The sequence below is a fragment of the Haemaphysalis longicornis genome, unplaced genomic scaffold, assembly GCF_048455015.1.
Source record: "Haemaphysalis longicornis isolate Haplotype H1 unplaced genomic scaffold, Haemaphysalis longicornis Haplotype H1 scaffold_1, whole genome shotgun sequence".
NCBI lineage: Eukaryota > Metazoa > Arthropoda > Arachnida > Ixodida > Ixodidae > Haemaphysalis > Haemaphysalis longicornis.
In genome coordinates this window covers 423264266-423282274 of record NW_027526203.1, presented here as the reverse complement: position 1 = coordinate 423282274, position 18009 = coordinate 423264266, and the positions used below count along the sequence as shown (strand labels likewise).

The following is an 18009-nucleotide window of genomic DNA, read 5'->3' as shown; positions in this document are numbered from 1 at the left end:
AGAAGGCCCAGCGCTGTTGGTGAGCACTTCAAACAAACAAACAAACAAACAAACAAACAAACAAACAAACAAACAAACAAACAAACAAACAAACAAACAAACAAACAAACAGATAAATAAATAAATACACAAACAAACAGATAAATAAATAAATAAACAAACAAACAGATAAATAAATAAATAAATAAATAAATAAATAAATAAATAAATAAATAAATAAATAAATAAATAAATAAATAAATAAATAAATAAATAAATAAATAAATATTACCGCAGCCTTTACTCTGTTCATTCTGTGTCTTTCAAGTGCCTTCTCGCAAAGGTAGTGTACCATAACTGTTTCCGAAACAGCTGCCAGCCAGCCGAATCGGCTATATACTCGTCTTTATGGCACATTTTCGCCTTCATGATTCCCCACCGCTTCGTACACCTCTTTCCGTCTCACTGGTCAGCTTCATTCACTCAATTTCGCGGCGCCTGGCACCTGGCCCTGGCGCCTGGCCCCGTGTCAAGCGCCATCCAGTGGCGACAGTTTAGGAGCGCGGCCGAACGAGGCTCCCCTCGCGCCGCGTGTCGCATAGGCAATTTCCACACCGACTGTCTTTTCGGAAAACATTCTTTATGAAAGCTTCATTACACACAAGGAGTACATTGTGCAGCAGTCGCACAGGCGCCGTGAAGTGGTCAACCTTGTGCGGCTGGTTGTTCCACGAGGCCAGGCATCGACGCAGCGAGGGAGATGCGCCGGCGTGCTTCGGAGGAGGGTGCATGCTACAAGAGACAGTGGGTGCAGTAAAAAGTAAAGTAAGTGCGACAACCGCAATTGTTTGCGCAGTCAGGCTGGGCCGTGCTGCCAGAAGAGCTGCGGTTTGAGGCACCCGAGGCAGCTCCTCTACTTTGTGCTTAAGCAGGTGGATTTCCTGGACATCGTCAGGCTATGATAACTCGATACGACACCGTTTACAACTACACAACGCGACTACTATGGACATCAACGCGAGACGCTTGGCTATGGGGGGGGGGGAGGCGAAGCCGGAAAGCGACAAGGGCCTGGGCGACAAGCGGCATGTCGGATTTGTCGTCTGTTTTGCGCTGTCACAGGGGTGAATCTTCACCACAAATCACGCTGTCCACCCTGCTCACCTTAGTGTACTGCTTTTTCTTTCCCACTGAGACAAAAAATGGCGCGTGACAAATGTCGGCCAGCGCGCTGGAGGACGCAGACGGCTGCCGTTTGTCGCCTTCAGGGCGATAATGAAGTACAGAAGAAAAAAGCCACACACATGCCAGGGGAAGCTGCAACGCTCAAACACCTAACACCTAACACCTAACACGCGCGGTACACTGAGACGACACTTAACAAACAGGAACACACCAGTGCAGAATTCATCCCTCGTTCGGAGGCAACAACTTCAAGCAAACATTGGCACCTTGTCTAAGAACTGTTATCGCAGCCATCTCTTTCTCGAAGCATTTGTGACGCAGCTGGGAGCGTACACGCGCAAAACAATAAAAAGAAACAGCCACGAAGCGTAAAGCTTAAAACTACTTTCCTCTGAAATGTACAAAGATTTCAAATCTCTTTATTATTATCTCTTTTTTGACTTATATAGGAGAACAATAGGACCCGTACCAGAATTTTATGTGTACTCAGAGTCGAACCAATCGCATTACAAATCTGCTTGGTTAAAGCTTGTAGCCACCTTGGTGGCTAAGGAGTCGCACTGCTGAGCCCAAAGGCGCGGGTTCCATTCCCGGCCACTGCGGCGTCTTACGGATGCGAACAATGTGAACGCTCGTAGGTTGTGATTTAGGCGCACGCTTAAGATTCTGAGGTGGTCCGAGTTATTCTGCTGCCATCTGCTATGCGCGCCTCTAGCCCAGTTGTAGCTTCGGTGCGTGAAATCTCTTTTTTTTTTATTGGATACAGCGTTAGTAGAGAGGTTGAACATAGCGGGAAGCGTACGCTACGTTAGCGCTGGAGGGTACGGGGACCCGAATGCGCAGCCGGGCCCGTACCCGCCGCCGCTAGCGTAGCCTACGCTGCCCGCTATGCTAAAACTCTCTATTAATAGTCAACCGCCTTAAAACATAACATTATTATATAATGCCGAGTTCGTTTCCGAGTGGGCATAGTATTTGCGCTCGCAAAGGAATGAGTGCCACTTGAAACAGAGTGTTACAATTTTTTTCGTGTTTACCGGCGACAAAACGCAACTACACTCACAGGCAATCCTGTAGTTAAGCTTCACCACAATGCAATAAATTTACAAATTAACGCAGCCAATAATAAAATTTCAGCGAGTGACGATGCCGAGCATACGGTTTGGCTCAAAAGTTTGGTTTACGCTGTGGCATTACGCAATGCAAGCAGACGTTCTGCATTGCTCAGAGCCACAGCGCAGATCCCGTTTTTGAGCCAAATAGTATGAGCATTGAGGTCATTTGCAAAATTTTCTTTGCTGGTGGCATGAATCGGTCCCTCTAGCCCGGCCCCATGCGAATAGTATTTCTATAGTGTGAATGAGGTGCAGATTTGGGATTGGAATTATTTAGCCTCAGTTACATATGCTTTCTTGCCAGCCATAAAACTGCCTAAAGAGTAAACATTAAGTCAAATTGCTTTTTCATGTTTAGTAGTATAAAAAATCCGCAAAGAGAGGCAGAAAAAACAAAAACAAAAACGTATTTCCCAGACAGCACTAGTGCGGGACGTCATTATAAAGTTTCCGTTGACTATTTCCACGTAATGTTTTTGAGCGGCATGCCCTCGTGTTTTCGGGACCAGTGATGAATCAACAACAACGGGATTTGCGACCTTCGACGGAAATGCAAGATTTAAAGCATGCGTATGTCAACGCAGAACTGTAAATAATGCAATTGGAAAATATCAAATTTCGCATCCGAATTTCGTTACAAGTATTTTAGTCAGTCTCGCCGCCCGTTAGCGCAGTTAAAGGAAAGCTGAGGTAGTTTTAAATATTTCACATAATTAAGACAGTGCTTTCAGTGTACAAGTCTTCACTCTAAGAAGTCTTCGTGTAGGGCATCTTCACCGCAGCGCTCCAGAATGACCAAGTGAAGTGACCAAGTGTGCAAATTCGGCGAATGACGAAGCCCAGGTTACGATTTCACTAAAAAAACGTGCACGAACGCAGGGACAACACGCGAGCCGTGCAAGGCGCTTTGCACTGCGCAATGACTCTTTCCACTCAAATTGAATGCTGGGCCACGTCATTCGCCGATTTTGCACAGGGGGCCACTTCGATTGGTCATTCTGGGGCGTTGTGGTGATGGCGCCATACGGGGACCTTTAGAGTGTACACCCGAGTGAGGTCAAGAAACTGGAGTGAGGTCAAGTTTCTCACTCAGTGACAAAGAGCGCGGTACCGGGCTTCAAAAAACTGCGTGAAACTTCTCTCCAGACCAACTTGCGTGCAAGAGGTGCGGCGACGTAAGAAAGTGCAAGGATCGATGCCCTGGCATAAAAATTGATCAAATGACATCAAAGCAGTCTGAAACTCGTCGAAAACGTGTACCAATATTGACGTCATTAGAGAAAAAAAAAATGTTCACTCCCTTGTTTAGCGCGGTTTGTTTAATACTGGTGTGTTATGGCTGCTTGAAGCTCTATCATAGAAATTCACTACAGTATAGAAAGCAGTAAGAAACGTGCCGATGGCTCCTGTGTTTTTCGGGGAAACATTTCTCCTGTGTTTGATCTTTTTTTCTTATTTGGGGGGCGGAGGGTAATACAAGGATGAAGCCATAAGTTTTGCCTAACGTAAGTCACAGCACAGTTTCGTAGACACGACATATGGTTACGCGAGCAATCAGAGGCAGATCCCTTGCGGAGCGTTTATCCATCTGCTCTGATGCTAACACAGACAAGCTTATGCTGAGTGCGGGGCCGGGGATGCCTGGGGAACCACCGGCACACAAGCTGGGAGCACAGGACACGTATGATTAGCAGTATCGATATCGGCGCGTTTCCATAAACAAGTACGAAGTCAACACACTTGGGATCAGGGTCTGGGAAAGGGCTCTTTGGGAAAGGGCGCCAGCTCTCCTTGCGGGGGACAATTAAGGTTCGAAGATGATACCGATTTTAAGTAAAAGTTACTTGGTTTCCTCCGGTGTACCAAAGATTGCGTTTAAATACATAAATTAACGATAAAAGCAGCGTTATAATATGCATCCCTGACAGCTTTTCTGGCGAAGCTAAATTAAGAAAAAGGTTGCCCGCGGGGCATTCAACGGTGCCTGACACAATTTGTTGCCCATGACATCACGTGGTCAGTGTGGTTTTTGAGGAACACAGATCGTAGTGGATCAATAAAATGCACTTACGCTGTTCCTACTGCGTCGAATAAACATAACTGGGAAATTTTTAACACCGAAAGGGAAAGCTATGATTCGATTAACTCAGGAGAACCGCGACAACTTGTATTTAAGAAGCCTTTTTGTATTCGTCTGCCTGCGGCATTACTTGCTTTTTTAAGCAGGGAAGTTAAGGAGCATAGAAAAAAAAACGTGTTCCTCAAAAAAAATAAAAAAATAAAACGTATACGTTTGTGACCAAGTAGGTTTCCTACATATACGGGGATCAAATACGGGAAACGGAGTGCGTCACCCTTATCTTGCGTATCTTATTGTCCTCACAGAACGAGCTATGGAAAAAACCAAAAGTGCAGAGGAAGGCGCGCATTGCAAGAACCGGCTACAAAACGTGTAAGCCAATATTTGTGCTTGGTAACACGCCATCAAGTTATACACTCTTACACTGTGACACTTCAGATGTGTCACTCACACACGGGTCCCTTTAAGCGTATACATGAAGAGCAAATCTCTTCTAAAGTGATATCCTGCACTCTAGGAACGTTCACATGCTACAATGCGATATGAAGCAACAGGTTTACCTCGACTGCTCAAAAACCAAACAACTATATATCAGGACAAAACAATTGGTACACTGCAAAGTCTCGGTGTATTTCAACAAGAAATGAAGAAACCGAGCGGATAATGCACAGGCCGGACTCTCACTCTAAGATAAGGGCAAGAAACAGCACACTGCAAGGAACGAGCGCCTAACGCTCCGACCCAAGTCAAATAATACGTCCCATAGCAGAGTCGGCCACTGCGGGCCTTACGCGGCATGACTACGAGGGCGGGAACACAGTAGGACAGAAGGACGCACAGACGAAGTGCCTAATGATGCTTGTCGCCAAATCAGCCAGATCTTTCGCTTCCTTTCCTTTCTTCGCCGCTCAGTCCGTCTCTCATGCACGCCAGACAACAGCACTGCAACTGCAGGGGCCAGAAATCGCTACGAGGCTAGCTACACGCTACTGATATGGAGGTTGTCGAGTCACTACCAAGAAATCGAGTAAGCACACAACATTCAAGCCTTGACTCTAGGCTGGCGTTCGCGAGCCTAGCGCTATACTTTGAGCTGGACATCGACGCGCCTGGCAAGTGAACGAGGTTCACGCCACGCGCCTGCGACGGAGAGGCGTCGCTTGGCCCCTCCCGGGCACGCTTTCCACTCACGGGCTGGCCGCATACTCGGGTGTGCTAAGCTCCCGTGCAGTTTCGACGCGAAAGTTGGCGCGCCCGCTGCGTCTCCATGCGCGCAGACCAAACAGACGGCGGCAGCACGCTCGCTGTTTCGGGCACCATCGGTGCACTCCGGGCTTGACGTCTCACCTTCGGCGTGGACAGCGTCGGCGCTTCTCGAGTGCGCGACACATCGCCAGCTTTCGGGCTGCTAGAGAATCATGACGCTCCCATTTCCGCCACAATTTGACGGAATCAGCTAGCTTCTAAAAGTTACCCGCTGGTCGCTTGTGACCGCCTATCACCACCGCTCATTGCCATTTATACCTTTCGTTTGTGCCTCTCTTCACAAATTACGCTATGTAAATAATAATTTTATCCTGACATAAAGTGTACGTGAACAAGGTTAGTAGTTTTTTATTTCATCGGTACAGTCCTACTGCAATTATTTTATATTTATTTCCTCGCTATGTTTATTTTATAACTTTTGATGGTTACTTATTTCACAAATAAGCAATCAGTTTCATCCATAGTTTGCGCTCGAACTGCACTTACCCTCTACTTTTGTTAGGTTTTGTACAAATCGCCAGACCAGAATCCTGCCACACTTCAGCCCTTTCCTGGAAACACGACCCCGCATGCAGGTGGGTCTCCACCTGTAACTAACGATTTTAAGTAGAAAGGAAATTAGGATAAACCATATTCCATTTTGACACATTCATTGTTGTTATGATGATTAATTATAACAACAAACAACATACTTTTCGTGTTATGTTCTCCTGCGTACGCTAATATTGACTAGAATAGCATATGTGAAAAGTCGGACATAGACGAATGCCAAGCACTGATAATAACATAGACTATCACCCATTTTTCGTTATTACGTTATTGCTATTACTATGCCGTTTCTGTCGTGTGTATGCAGTACGCTGAAAAGATATTGTTATGTGTGCGAACTATTCCTCTGTTCTGTCACAAATTCACTGCTGAGGTTCACAGTTTTGCGAATAAACAAACAGAACAGTAAAAGCCTCGCCACGCCCTTTGGCGATTATCTAGTCAATTCCGATTGCAAAAGCGTTCGCGTCGAGTGGAATGGCACATGCAACCTTTAATGAGAGTACTTCATCTTCCTCGGCCGCATGATAGAAACAAAAGGCAGCCAGCACCTTTCTTTTGATAAGCAAGCGGATGAGGAGGTGGGGCAAGCAAACATCCCTCCTCCGAATCTTATTGATTCTTGACAAGACACCCTAACTGGAAACGCTAGCCCTAGGATGGACGCATCTACGGCTCAAACCTGCAGTGCACCCTTCAGGGATGGTCAAACGTCTTCTGAGATGGAGTGGCACGGCAGGCGCGGCTCCCATGGGGAGGAGGAGGAGGAGGAGGATGGGGGGAAGCCATCTTCCTCATCCTATGGAGCGTCTCACCGTGTGGACAATCGAACCTATAATGCGGGCCTCCTAAGTGCCATCACATTTGAACCCTTCGCGGCGTTATTTCAGCTACTTTTGGGCGCTGGCTTAATTTTGTTGGTTTCTTAATTATCGAAAGAGGCGGTGTATCTGCTGCCAGATGGTTTTCTCGATGCCTGCTTAGCCGGGAAACAGACGTGCAAACAAGAATGGCGCCAGCGGGCGCGTCTCGCATTGCTGGTGCTGTCTCGCCCATCAGCGGGTGTTCGCAATGCGGCCCCGAGGCGGCCCGCCGGGGAAGAGCCAGGCCCTCAGTGCAGCGAGTGCATGCGCTCGTAGAGTATAGTGTGGACATCAAGTGGCAGTGCATTCGCATCCATGAACGACATCCAAGCACGTGGCGACATTCGCTGTTTGCCCTGGTTTTTCACGCGGGTGTTTTTAGTCGTCGACGGGACACGGTGACGCGGAGACAGGCGGAAACACGGAGGTGCGAGCACTCGTCGTGTGGCCGAGAGTCGCTCTACGATTCCGAACATTGTACTGGCTCAGTGCTCAACGCGACGATAACGCCTTCGTCTGCACCTCCGGTCCTTTCACTGCAACGATGTCCCGGGGGCTCCGCGCCCGCGACCACACGGGAAACGTCCGTCGCCCGGTGGGTCGCGAGGCGGAACCCGCGCTGCGCGGTCAGTCTGCCTTGCCGGCGGCTGCTGGCGGCTGCAGCAGGAGCAGCAGCAGTAGCGGCAGCAGCACCACCATCGGCATCGGGGAGACGCCGCCGGAGGAGACGAGCGCCAGCGGCCGGCCGGCCAGCTCGTTGCTGGGCTCGGGCAGCGTGCGGCACTGCACCAGCGGCGTCTCGTAGGATGTGGCGCGCCGGTCGGGCCGCGAGGCCACCCCGTCCGTGTCGGCGTGTCCCAGGAAGAGCAGCGCATTGCCGTACACGTCGAGCTCGTTGTGCGCCAGCTCGTAGGCCGTGCTGGGCACCGTGACGCCCAGCAGGCGGCAGCCACCCGTGGCCGTCACGTCCTGCGGCCGGCGCAGGGTCCACCGGGAGCCGCAGCGGCCCTCCTCAGCGGCCGAGTTGAGGTTGGTGACGATGCCCCGGTGCTGAGGCGTGATCTGCGCCCACAGCGTGCGCAGGTTCAGCCTGGTGGCGCCGCGCAGCCGCTGCGACGGCCCCGCCAGCTCGTAGGTGCCGCGCCTGCTGAGCAGGAACCAGCGCTGCTTGCAGTTCGGGTCCCGGAAGTACTGGAACCAGCCGCTCCACGAGCCATTGGCCCCGGGTTCGAAGAGCAGCCGGCGGGCCAGGAACAGCCCGAGCGGCTGCACCTCGCAGCGCAGGCTCAGCCACTCGCCGTTCAGGTGCACTGCCAACTTGGGCTTGGGGGGCAGTTGCGGCGGCGACAGCTCCGCCCCCTTAGCCACCAGGTGGCACACATGGCAACCGGCGGCCTGCGGGGCAAGGGAAACAGATATGCGCTCTCAATTACCCAAGCATGACACGTGCACCGCGCAAGAATGGCACTGGCGCGCAGAGTGTTGCTCCCCGTGTCAGTCACATGACGCCACAAGCTCACGGATGCTTTCCCGCAGGGGAGCGGGATTTCCATGGTACACGTACATGCTGGAAATTACTGACGCGAGGTGATTTACATTAATAATTTTCCTGCAGCCTCCGCTCATATGAAAATACAACTAAACGTTGCATTTTTGTCCAACTAAAATATTTAGAAGTTCACTACTGGGCTCTGTTTAAGTTCTCCCCGTTCCCCCATGTTTAAGTTCTCCCCATTCTCAGTTTAAGTTCTCCCCGTAAGACATGTTTTAGCGTTGGCGTTTTGCACAACATCCCAGCGGCGGAAAAGCCAGACATATAAAAGGCAACGTGTAGGTGTTTAGGTTACTTTTAGCTGCAAGAGCAAATTGGGTGACAAAATAACACGCATCAGCGTAAAAGCCGAGGCACAAAGGCAGGCATTGAATAAGAATGTGGGCCATTTTAGATGCAACTGGAAATTGTTTCACTTGATAACACGCATCGACATAGTTCGTCGTGGGCTCCCCGTCGCTTTTGCTAGCCCGAAAGGGGTCCCCGGCACATTCATGGTCGAGAACCGCTGTACAGGCACTTTTGTTGGGCGTATTTACGTCTTGTATAACGTTCCGCACACGTCAGAAAGTGGGATTTTCTGTTTCCGGCCCTGCATAAGGGTACAGTACCGACTAATGAGCAACGGTGTGGTTCTGGCAATCGCTGCACATCAAGCAACAAAATTCATGCGGGTGGAAAAAAATACCAGCGTTGTTATATCCACTCACAAGCATTTCTTTGTCGCGCTACCTCCACTCCGATGCGATTCCACCAACTTTGCGCGGCTGTGAGTGGGTCTCCTGTACTACCGGTCTCGACTGCCCCCGGACTGCTCGAGGCACAACCCTGCCATCAATTTTTGCACATTAAACCTGTTGTCCCAAGCAATACTCGGTGTTCCCATGTACTATCCGTGACTAGTAACTTGACAAACAGCGTTACTGCAGTGAGGACCGGTGAGAGTTAAAGACCGCAAAGTAACCGCGAAGTTTATTTCCAAGCAAAATCCGTCCTTCTCGTAGCCACTTTAGCGTTTGTTCATTGACGAAATACAATTGGTCGCTGTTTATGTCACTGTGAGGCGGAAGTGAGTTAGGCAGCTGTAGGGTATGGCGGCGTAACGCCAACGAAATACTAGGTCTTTTCAGAGTGCAAGCTGATCATCAGAACTAGTTATAGAACGGTATAAAATGCAATCATCTGCAAAAAGCCGTATTGAGGAAGAGGTATTAGTTGGGAGATCATTAATGTAGATTAGAAAAAGCAGTGGTCACAGGACGCTACCATGAGGGGAGTCCGGAGGTGACGTCAGAAATTGGAGAGGCGAGTTATTAACCACAGTGAACTGCTGTCGAAAAAAAAAGTTATGGATCAAGGATGACGTTAGAGAATCTAAGCGAAGCTCAGTGAATTTTGAAATCAGACGAGAATAAAGTATGCGGTCGAAGGCTTTAGAAAAGTCAAGAAAAATGCAGTCACTTTGTAGATTATTATCCATATTGAAGTGACGATCAGCGAGGAATTCGAATTACTGGGTGTCGCATGAAAAGCCTCTTCTAAGCATCTTCTAAAAAAAAAAGTTCTTAGTCTTCGAATGACAATTAATATGTGAAGAAATTATATGCTCAAGCATCTTAGAGCAGATATATGTTAGTGATATAGGGCGACAAGTTTCTGGTGAATTTATATTGCAACTTTTAAACAAGGGAACTACTTTGCCCATTTTCCAATCAGCCGACAGCTGTCTTATTGATAAAGATTGCGTGAAGATGTGGTACAGGATTTTACTTGAGAAGAATGACGTATTTTTAGGCACCTTAGAATTTGCGTTATCAATGCCTGAGAAATTTGAAAGCTTAATTATTTTCAGTTAGATTTGCAATACCTTCGGAGCTGGCGGCAATTGTTTCCATGAATCTACAATCACATGCGGGAGCTTTGGGCACTCTGGAATGGACTTCGCACGTGAACACAGAAGAATAAAAAATGAGTTCAAAACTGAAGCACTATCCACAACCGAGAGAAGCATGTGGTTTGCATCGATCGTGTATACTGATTGAATTGGTAGCATTGTAAAGCGGAATTACTTGCAAGAATTTTTTGGAGGTGATCCTTTCACACGAAAGACAAGTCGTCATGAAATATCAACATTTCGCTGCGCTTACTTCAGAGCAGTACTCTTTTAAAAAAAACTTTGTATTTTTTTCCATTTTGAAGGACTCGAAGTGTGTTTTGGAATTTTGTAGAGCCGCTTTTTTAATATTCTATGGGGCTTAAGTGTTTCCGCAAACCACCAGTTTTTATTGTCGTTAGAAATAGAAGTTAGGGGAACGTATTTGTCCACCAAAGTAAGGATTTTGTCTCTGAAGAGAACCCAGTTTTCGATCACTGATAGGTTCGGGAAAGATGGAAGAGAAACCTGATCGCAGGAAACTTCCAATTCATCAATCATACCTTCCTAATTAGCTTTGCTGTAGCGGCAAATTTTTTAACAGTACTTTGTAATAGGTGGTTCCGGCACACACCTTTTAGATCGAACCAAGCGATAGAACTACAGCTGACGCCATCGGGTGACACCGCGACGATGGCCACGCGTAGACGCCGGAAGGAAATTTTGCGTCCTCAAGCAATTCTCGTCCCCCACCGGGTTGCTTCTGATCACAAGGATAGATGACGCTTTGGTGCAAATGGGGATAGTAGTTGGCCAATAAAAACAAACTGACATTAGCTGAAATTAGCGCTTCCAAGAGGTTTTTGCCACTGCAAGAGCCCACAGTAGCTAGGGCTGTCATAAAAGTAGTCATTAACACCTTGACGTACCAGAATCGTATGATGATCTGGCCGAGTAATCAGTCATCGAACCGAAACCGCCAAAACTTCGGCGTCGCCGCATAAACTACAATTACTCCGGCATGATATTGTTTCTAGGTTTCTTTTTGTTTTGAAATGCTCGCACAGGTGCCGTCATATGTAATTGGAACAAGTATTTGTGAATATCACAAGATATTTGTCTTGCTGGCTTTCTGACGGCCATTACCAGTTTACAGGTAGTTTTTGAGTACTCCTTTAAACGCACACCAATACAACAAGGCAGTTTCCGGAAGAATAAATTAAGAGACCGTGTTCCAATTACTTTTGACGGCACGTGTACATAAAGAGTTCCTACATCATAAAAAACTCAACTTCTGGCTATATAACCTTGTGTAGGCACATCGTTGTAATACCTGTCGCGTGATTTTTAACGCGTCTGGTGCAAGCTGCGCGGAATGCCTACTGCTGGCGGAACGTGCCTTCACGTTTTAGCCATTTCTACGCTATTTCAGAAATGTTGTATGCAAGAGTGCTACACTCGTGTTTTCTGTGGAGCTGCCCTATCTATCTATACCAACTTGTATTTTTTGTCTTCAGTGGTGTTCGTTTACGACCCAGCACTGACTACAAAGAGGCCGAAGTGCTAGCGGGGCGTCACTCGGTGGAGACCGCGTAAGCGCAAATAAACTTAGCAAAAAGTGGCAGCATACGGCGGTGACAATCAGCTTAACAGAAGAGTATCTTTTTCTTTCCTGGTGCGGATGTTGCTAGGAACAGAGGGGTAAAGCGGCCGCTAAAGATGTACTAACCGTGCGACGCCATGATCCAATGCTCATTTCCAAAGCAATTAAAGCGAGCATGTCCAGTAGTGGCCGTTATTAGGTAAGAACAAGTGACGGATGCAAACAATTTGTAAGTCGACCTCTTCGCACTTGTATCAGTAGTAGTGATAAGAGACTTGACAATAAAAGTTTTTCAACCGGTTGTATGAATGTCTAATAAGCGAGAAAAAAATGCTGCGCAGTGCTATCAATGCTGGATTCCGCTTCGGCCCCACGGACTCCTAAGTGATATATACAGGCTTTGCACGCAGGCACTGCAAATCATCACATTCTTGAGGCACAGCACATTGGAACAAAACACAGTGGAAGGATGCGGACACAGTGATGGCTCATGTTCCTCCCCTGTGTCCTGCTCCATTACGCTGTGCCTCAAAGATGCAAAAAAGCTGTGGTTGATTCCTCTCTCACAGGAATCAGTAAAACACAAAGTGAAATGTGCTGCGAAATCTGCAGCTGAGCGTGATTTGCGGGTCGGCGGCTGTATTGTGGGTGTGATTGGCAAGCGACGCCCAGCTGGCGGGTCTCTTCGGCAAAAGTGTACTGGCGTCATTTCCGTGACGGATATGACGTCAGTGAAATCTTGGAGTATCACGGCATAAAACACTTTCGTGTTAAAATATAAAACCCTAAAGCGAACAACCCTAAGTAAAACGTACTCTTTAGTACTAAAGGTTGCTTCCCCGCCAGAAGGCCCTGCGTGCAGGGGTGCACCCTTTACACGCCACTTGCTTCGTTGTACTGGCGTCACTTCCGTGACGAATATGACGTCAGCGAAATCTTGGTGTAGCCGGGAATAAAACAATTTCATGTTAAAATACCAACTAGCCCATCAGTCAACGCTTGTCAACATCATCGCAGGCATTTCGTGTATTCGCGGCTGTTAATCTGCTTACGCCGTAGCACAGTGATATCTTGACACCGCAACATGGCGTTAGAGATCGGATCTTTACAACATGAAGTTCCCAGTCTCTGCCAACACCACGGCACAGCGGCCATCGATTGCCCTCACAAGAAAAATAAAGCAACTGAATGCACTCATTTGGCGGACGGAGCTTCATAGCTGTCCTCCATCCAAGTTTACATTGAAAAGATTCCGAAAAGCACCTCGGAAAGAGAAGTTTTGGGCTGTTGAATGGCGGAGGTAACTCTTTATTGTCCCGTTAAGTGAAATAATTTTGTGCTGTGCTGCCTGCTTTGTTTGTGTGTTTAAGTTCAAAGGCACCATGGTAAACAGCATACGAGACGGTCTGTTCAGGCGCATAATTAGGCGGCAGAGCACCAAAAATGAGAACAGCGCAGTGGCTTCCACCGCGAACGAAATCCCTCCAGCATGCACGTCAAAACGTGCAAGCCCCATTTTTGCGAAAGACAAAAAGTTAAAATACACGCGCTTAGGGAGATAAACAGCTGGAAGCTGCTGCGCACCTACTATGTCACAAAAGCGTTTGTACAGTTAAAAAAGCTATTTATTTACTGAGATATATTGCGCGCAAAAGTGAACAAATATTTTCAATGACCCTCATTTTGCGCTGCACATATACGAGTGATTTGCCGTTGAAGTTTGATGAATGTATATCGGTAAGTAGGCAATTCCGAAACTACTAGTGAACGCTAGCATCAATAAAGTGTTCAACAATGTGTGTGCAGGCACTTTCATAAAGCGCCATTTGTCATTTATTATACGCTTCGCATTTCAACTACCATGAATAAAATTGAAATCATTTCGACTTGAGGTTTTTATGCCCTTTACTTTGTTTACTTACGGAATGGAACTACGTATACCGGTCACCTAATTAAAATTTTTTTGTATTTACCGATGTATCCGTCATTACTGAGCGTTCGAAGCAAGTATAAAGAATGTGTTCGTTGTTTATTAAAATTGAGCACAAAAAACTAACACCTGAGATACAAAGAACACCGTCCTTGTCCGGACTACGTGCCGGGTTATTTTTTTCTCGCTAAATTATAATAGAAACATGGACCAACTCACTCGAGAGCAAGTATTAAAAAGAATATGCTCTCGCGCGTGGTCTGCTCCAATGCATGCAGTAGTTCATATCCGCGCCTGACTGTGCCAGTGCCTACGGCTTGTTTAAAGTAGTCTTTGTATTCGAACAGTGCAGCAACTGTAGCACAAACACGAACAGCCTTAGCCAAGCAGCCGTTGCGTAGAAGAAAGCTCTAAAAGGGCCCCTCATCTCTTAGAGTATGCTGCCTTTTCTCTGTACGTTTCGGAATAGCGACGGGCAGGTTCCGATCACGCAATATGCGCATCCGTTCGATGGTGCCTGCCCCATACCCGGTGTTTTTGGGGCACCTTCATCGAAAATATGCAGAATGCCGTTTGGCGTGTCTTTTCGGAGTTCAAAGACACGTCTGAAGCTTAGTGCACCGCCGAAAGAGTATGCGTCACAGAATGACCAGTGCCCGGTCAACGTCCGCGTCTCCTCAGCCCCTTGCTAAGTACTTACATATATATAGTAGAGCTCTCAGTATATTGCACAGGTAAGTTTTGTGCAAAATACGATGGCAGCGGGCCACCCTCCCCTTTCTGGAGTGTCGAGCTGAAACAGAACCCTGAAGCGAAAACCAGCATCGAGACGGTATTTTTGCCGCAGCTGAGCCAGAACCCGAACCGTTATTGTGTTACCATGTTACCACGCCGAACCCAAAGAGGAATTTCGGCGACAGAAGATATAAGAGTTATCAATTCATGGGGATATATTTCAGCCATGCGCTGTCGAAAAAGTGCTCTCAGTGACATTTGGTTCTTTTCTCTTTTACGTATACCATTAACGTCGTAATCATGTGCACACCTTTTACTGCGAAGATGTATATGGCTGGCGCTCCAAGTATTTTTCTGCTCTAACAACAAACTCTCTCTCCCTCTCTTGCTCTCTCTCTCTATTTGAGGGAGAATTCGCCATTAGAAAGCCTTGCCTCCCTCTATTCTTCTTGACTTTAAGAGCTTGGGTGGTCCGTACAATGTTTCAAACGTCTTATTAGGGGCGAAGCCCCTTATGGGCTGGGGCTGTTGGCGTATCCTGCCATCGTCGTCATCGTAACCGTCGTCGTAATCGTCGTTTCATGTAGTCACGGTACTAAAACACTGGGAAACTCGTTTACGCCTCGCGCTAGAACGTAATGCATACTAAAAAAAAAACAAAAAAAAAAACAGCGGGACACTCGTTTACGCCTCGCTCTGCAGCGCTTGGTAACGCGTACTAAAAAAACACCGGGACACACGTTTACGCCTCGCGAGCGTCGTGCTTCAAAGACAAGAGACTTTTACCGCTAGGCTGTACACCTCTACACCCAACGGTTTCATCTCCGTTGGCAAAAACGCCAAGGCGTAAAGAATACACTTATACACTGCATGCTTCTCCCCTCCCCAGGTTTCACGTTGATGGAGATGGCCCGGGATTTTTTTTTTTTTCGCCGCTACGGGTGCCTACCAGTCAAGTAATCATAGAATGGCAGATTTGACGGTCGATTACAGCGTAAATAATCATTTACAGACTCGTTTACTCATGTCAGTTTCGGTTTCGACGAACATAGAAGCGGCCGCCGCGACAGGACAGCGCTCTTGACGTATGGCCAGGCCCAAAACTGTGACGTGATACCACGGGCGAGCAGCGCGCGCCTAACAGCGATCAACCCCATGGCTACGTCACGGAAGCCCTCACGTCAGCAGTTTTGAGCGAGGAGCTCAACGGCTCAACGCATCATGCTGATGCCGATGTCAAAGGGGTATCCGTTCCGAGCTTTTTCGTGCGTCCAAAGATTAAAATTGATATAAAATATGTTTTACGGAACATTTGCTGTTGAAAATTCCCAAGAGATATCTGCATATACAAAGGAAGTTTTTTACATAGTTATCTCGGCTTTGAAATGTCAGGTCAGTTCAGTTTTGCGTCTACAAAAACGCATGGCGGCAAAGCCAACTTTATCGAGAAAACTTGATGATAACTTTCTCGGAAACAATTATATGACAATTGGCCACTACGACAACTATATTATTACGGCGAATTTCATTTACTTTTCGTAGTTAAGTGATTCACAGTGGATTCGCAAAGGTTGTCAGCTGTCAATGCATGGGCTTCTATGTAAGGGAGACGGAAGGCCCCATGTATCGAAGTATTCCAATCTGTGCGACCCCCTATCAAAGATTGGCTTCACCCATCCCCGGCATACGTCTGACTCCGAACCCGAACCGGAAACTATTCACTGGGCCCGCGCCGGTGTCAAGTATGGAACTACACTAGAGTCAGCGCACTTGACATAATGCTAAAGCCCGGGCGATAATCAAGGTAGCAACACTAATGCTGTTTTTCCAGGCTGGTTATGGGGTAAGGCGGACTTTATAGCGATCGCAAATTTATCGTTGGCCGTCGCGTTTACAGGCTTAAATGGACATGTTTATATTGCGGAATCGCGCGAGTTGTTACTTATGGCGATTTAATTTTTCCAAAAGTGTCTGAAGTTAATGCAAGTTGACATGTCTGCCATCACCAGTTTGTGCCATGGAATGCACCTGACACCGGTAGAAACTCGCTGGGTGCGAAAGGGAGGGGGGGGCTTAGACAGACTCCTTTCTTGCGCAGGAGGGAGGCATGGTGTAAGGCAAGTTTGGCGTTAAAATTTGGCTGCATTTGCGAGGCAGATCGGGTAATAATGAATAAAATGTGCATGTACCATAGGAATGACAGCTTCTTTGCTTATTGGCTTGCTCACTCAGAAGGTTCATTATCACATTTCAGGAACTCGATGGTTCTCTGATGAGAAAGGTCAACTTCTATTTTCGTGGCCCGGTCGTTTTAAAGTTTGGAACTTATTATTCGTTTCGGACTAAACAGGCTAATAGTTGGACGAAGAATTTAAACCTAGTTGGGCCGACGGATTTAATCCAATGATAATTTCAGCTGTCTTCAGATGGACCATGCGACACTTTTCCCGCTTTTTAAATTTTTATGTCTGAAAATTTTAATTCTCCTAGTACGTATTCAACAAGCACCTCCAGTACTTAGAGTGGGTGGCCACGATGTACTCGAGCCAAGTATTACTGTTTGAGTACACGGATCAGATGCCTTACAAACACGCTCAAAAGATTTTCCTTGTTTTTCCGCTCTGACAATGTTCGCGGGCTTGAGCGACGCCACTTAAGCCATACCACTACTTTTGGCCAGCTTTTTTTTTTTTGCCGTTGCAGCAATAAACGCATTGGATAGCCACTTTGATGAAACAAAGCAGAAACTAGAAGTATTTGTTTCGGCCATGTCCGAATCACGCATACCGCTCTGTTAGAGCCAGAAATATTGGTTCCCAACATAGAAAGATATATTTATCGTCAGCACGGTGTTTCCAAGCGCGATGGTTAGGACCGAAGGCGCTAATCGGCAGTGTGGCACTAGAAAGATGATGATGTTTAATGGCGAGGCGATGTTAGCCGAGCCTTTGCGTTCAGCTCGTTACGCCACATGCGAAGAAAAAGAGGAGTAAATAATGCAAAGAAACACCCAAGAAATGTAAGCCCTTCCTGTACGCAAGCTGTCCAATTGAACGGAACGGCGCAGAGCGATTTTTCGAGTGGGTCGTCGCTGCCAACGGGAAATGGTAAATCGGCGGTGAGCTTCCCGTAACCGCCATCATACCACCCCCTTGAGTGCGTATGTGAGAATGTTGCTGGACATACTATGTTCAGTCTTAACGTATAGTAACATTAACGTTGAACCTAACGACGTCACAGGCACTCCTCGTACGTCAAGCTGCGGGTACTGGCTAACGA

General features: G+C 47.3%; 1 protein-coding gene across 2 annotated transcripts in view; it reads right to left on the bottom strand.

Moving 5' to 3' along the window:
* Positions 1–598: 598 nt before the first annotated feature.
* The window catches only part of LOC144155665 (protein APCDD1-like), a 325627-nt gene continuing 308216 nt past the window's right edge, over positions 599–18009 (bottom strand). For both annotated transcript variants that reach the window (XM_077687255.1, XM_077687254.1), the window contains one exon: positions 599–8432. In XM_077687255.1, coding sequence (XP_077543381.1) covers positions 7665–8432 — 768 coding nt within the window. In that variant the 3' untranslated portion in view covers positions 599–7664. The remainder of the gene's footprint in view (positions 8433–18009) is intronic.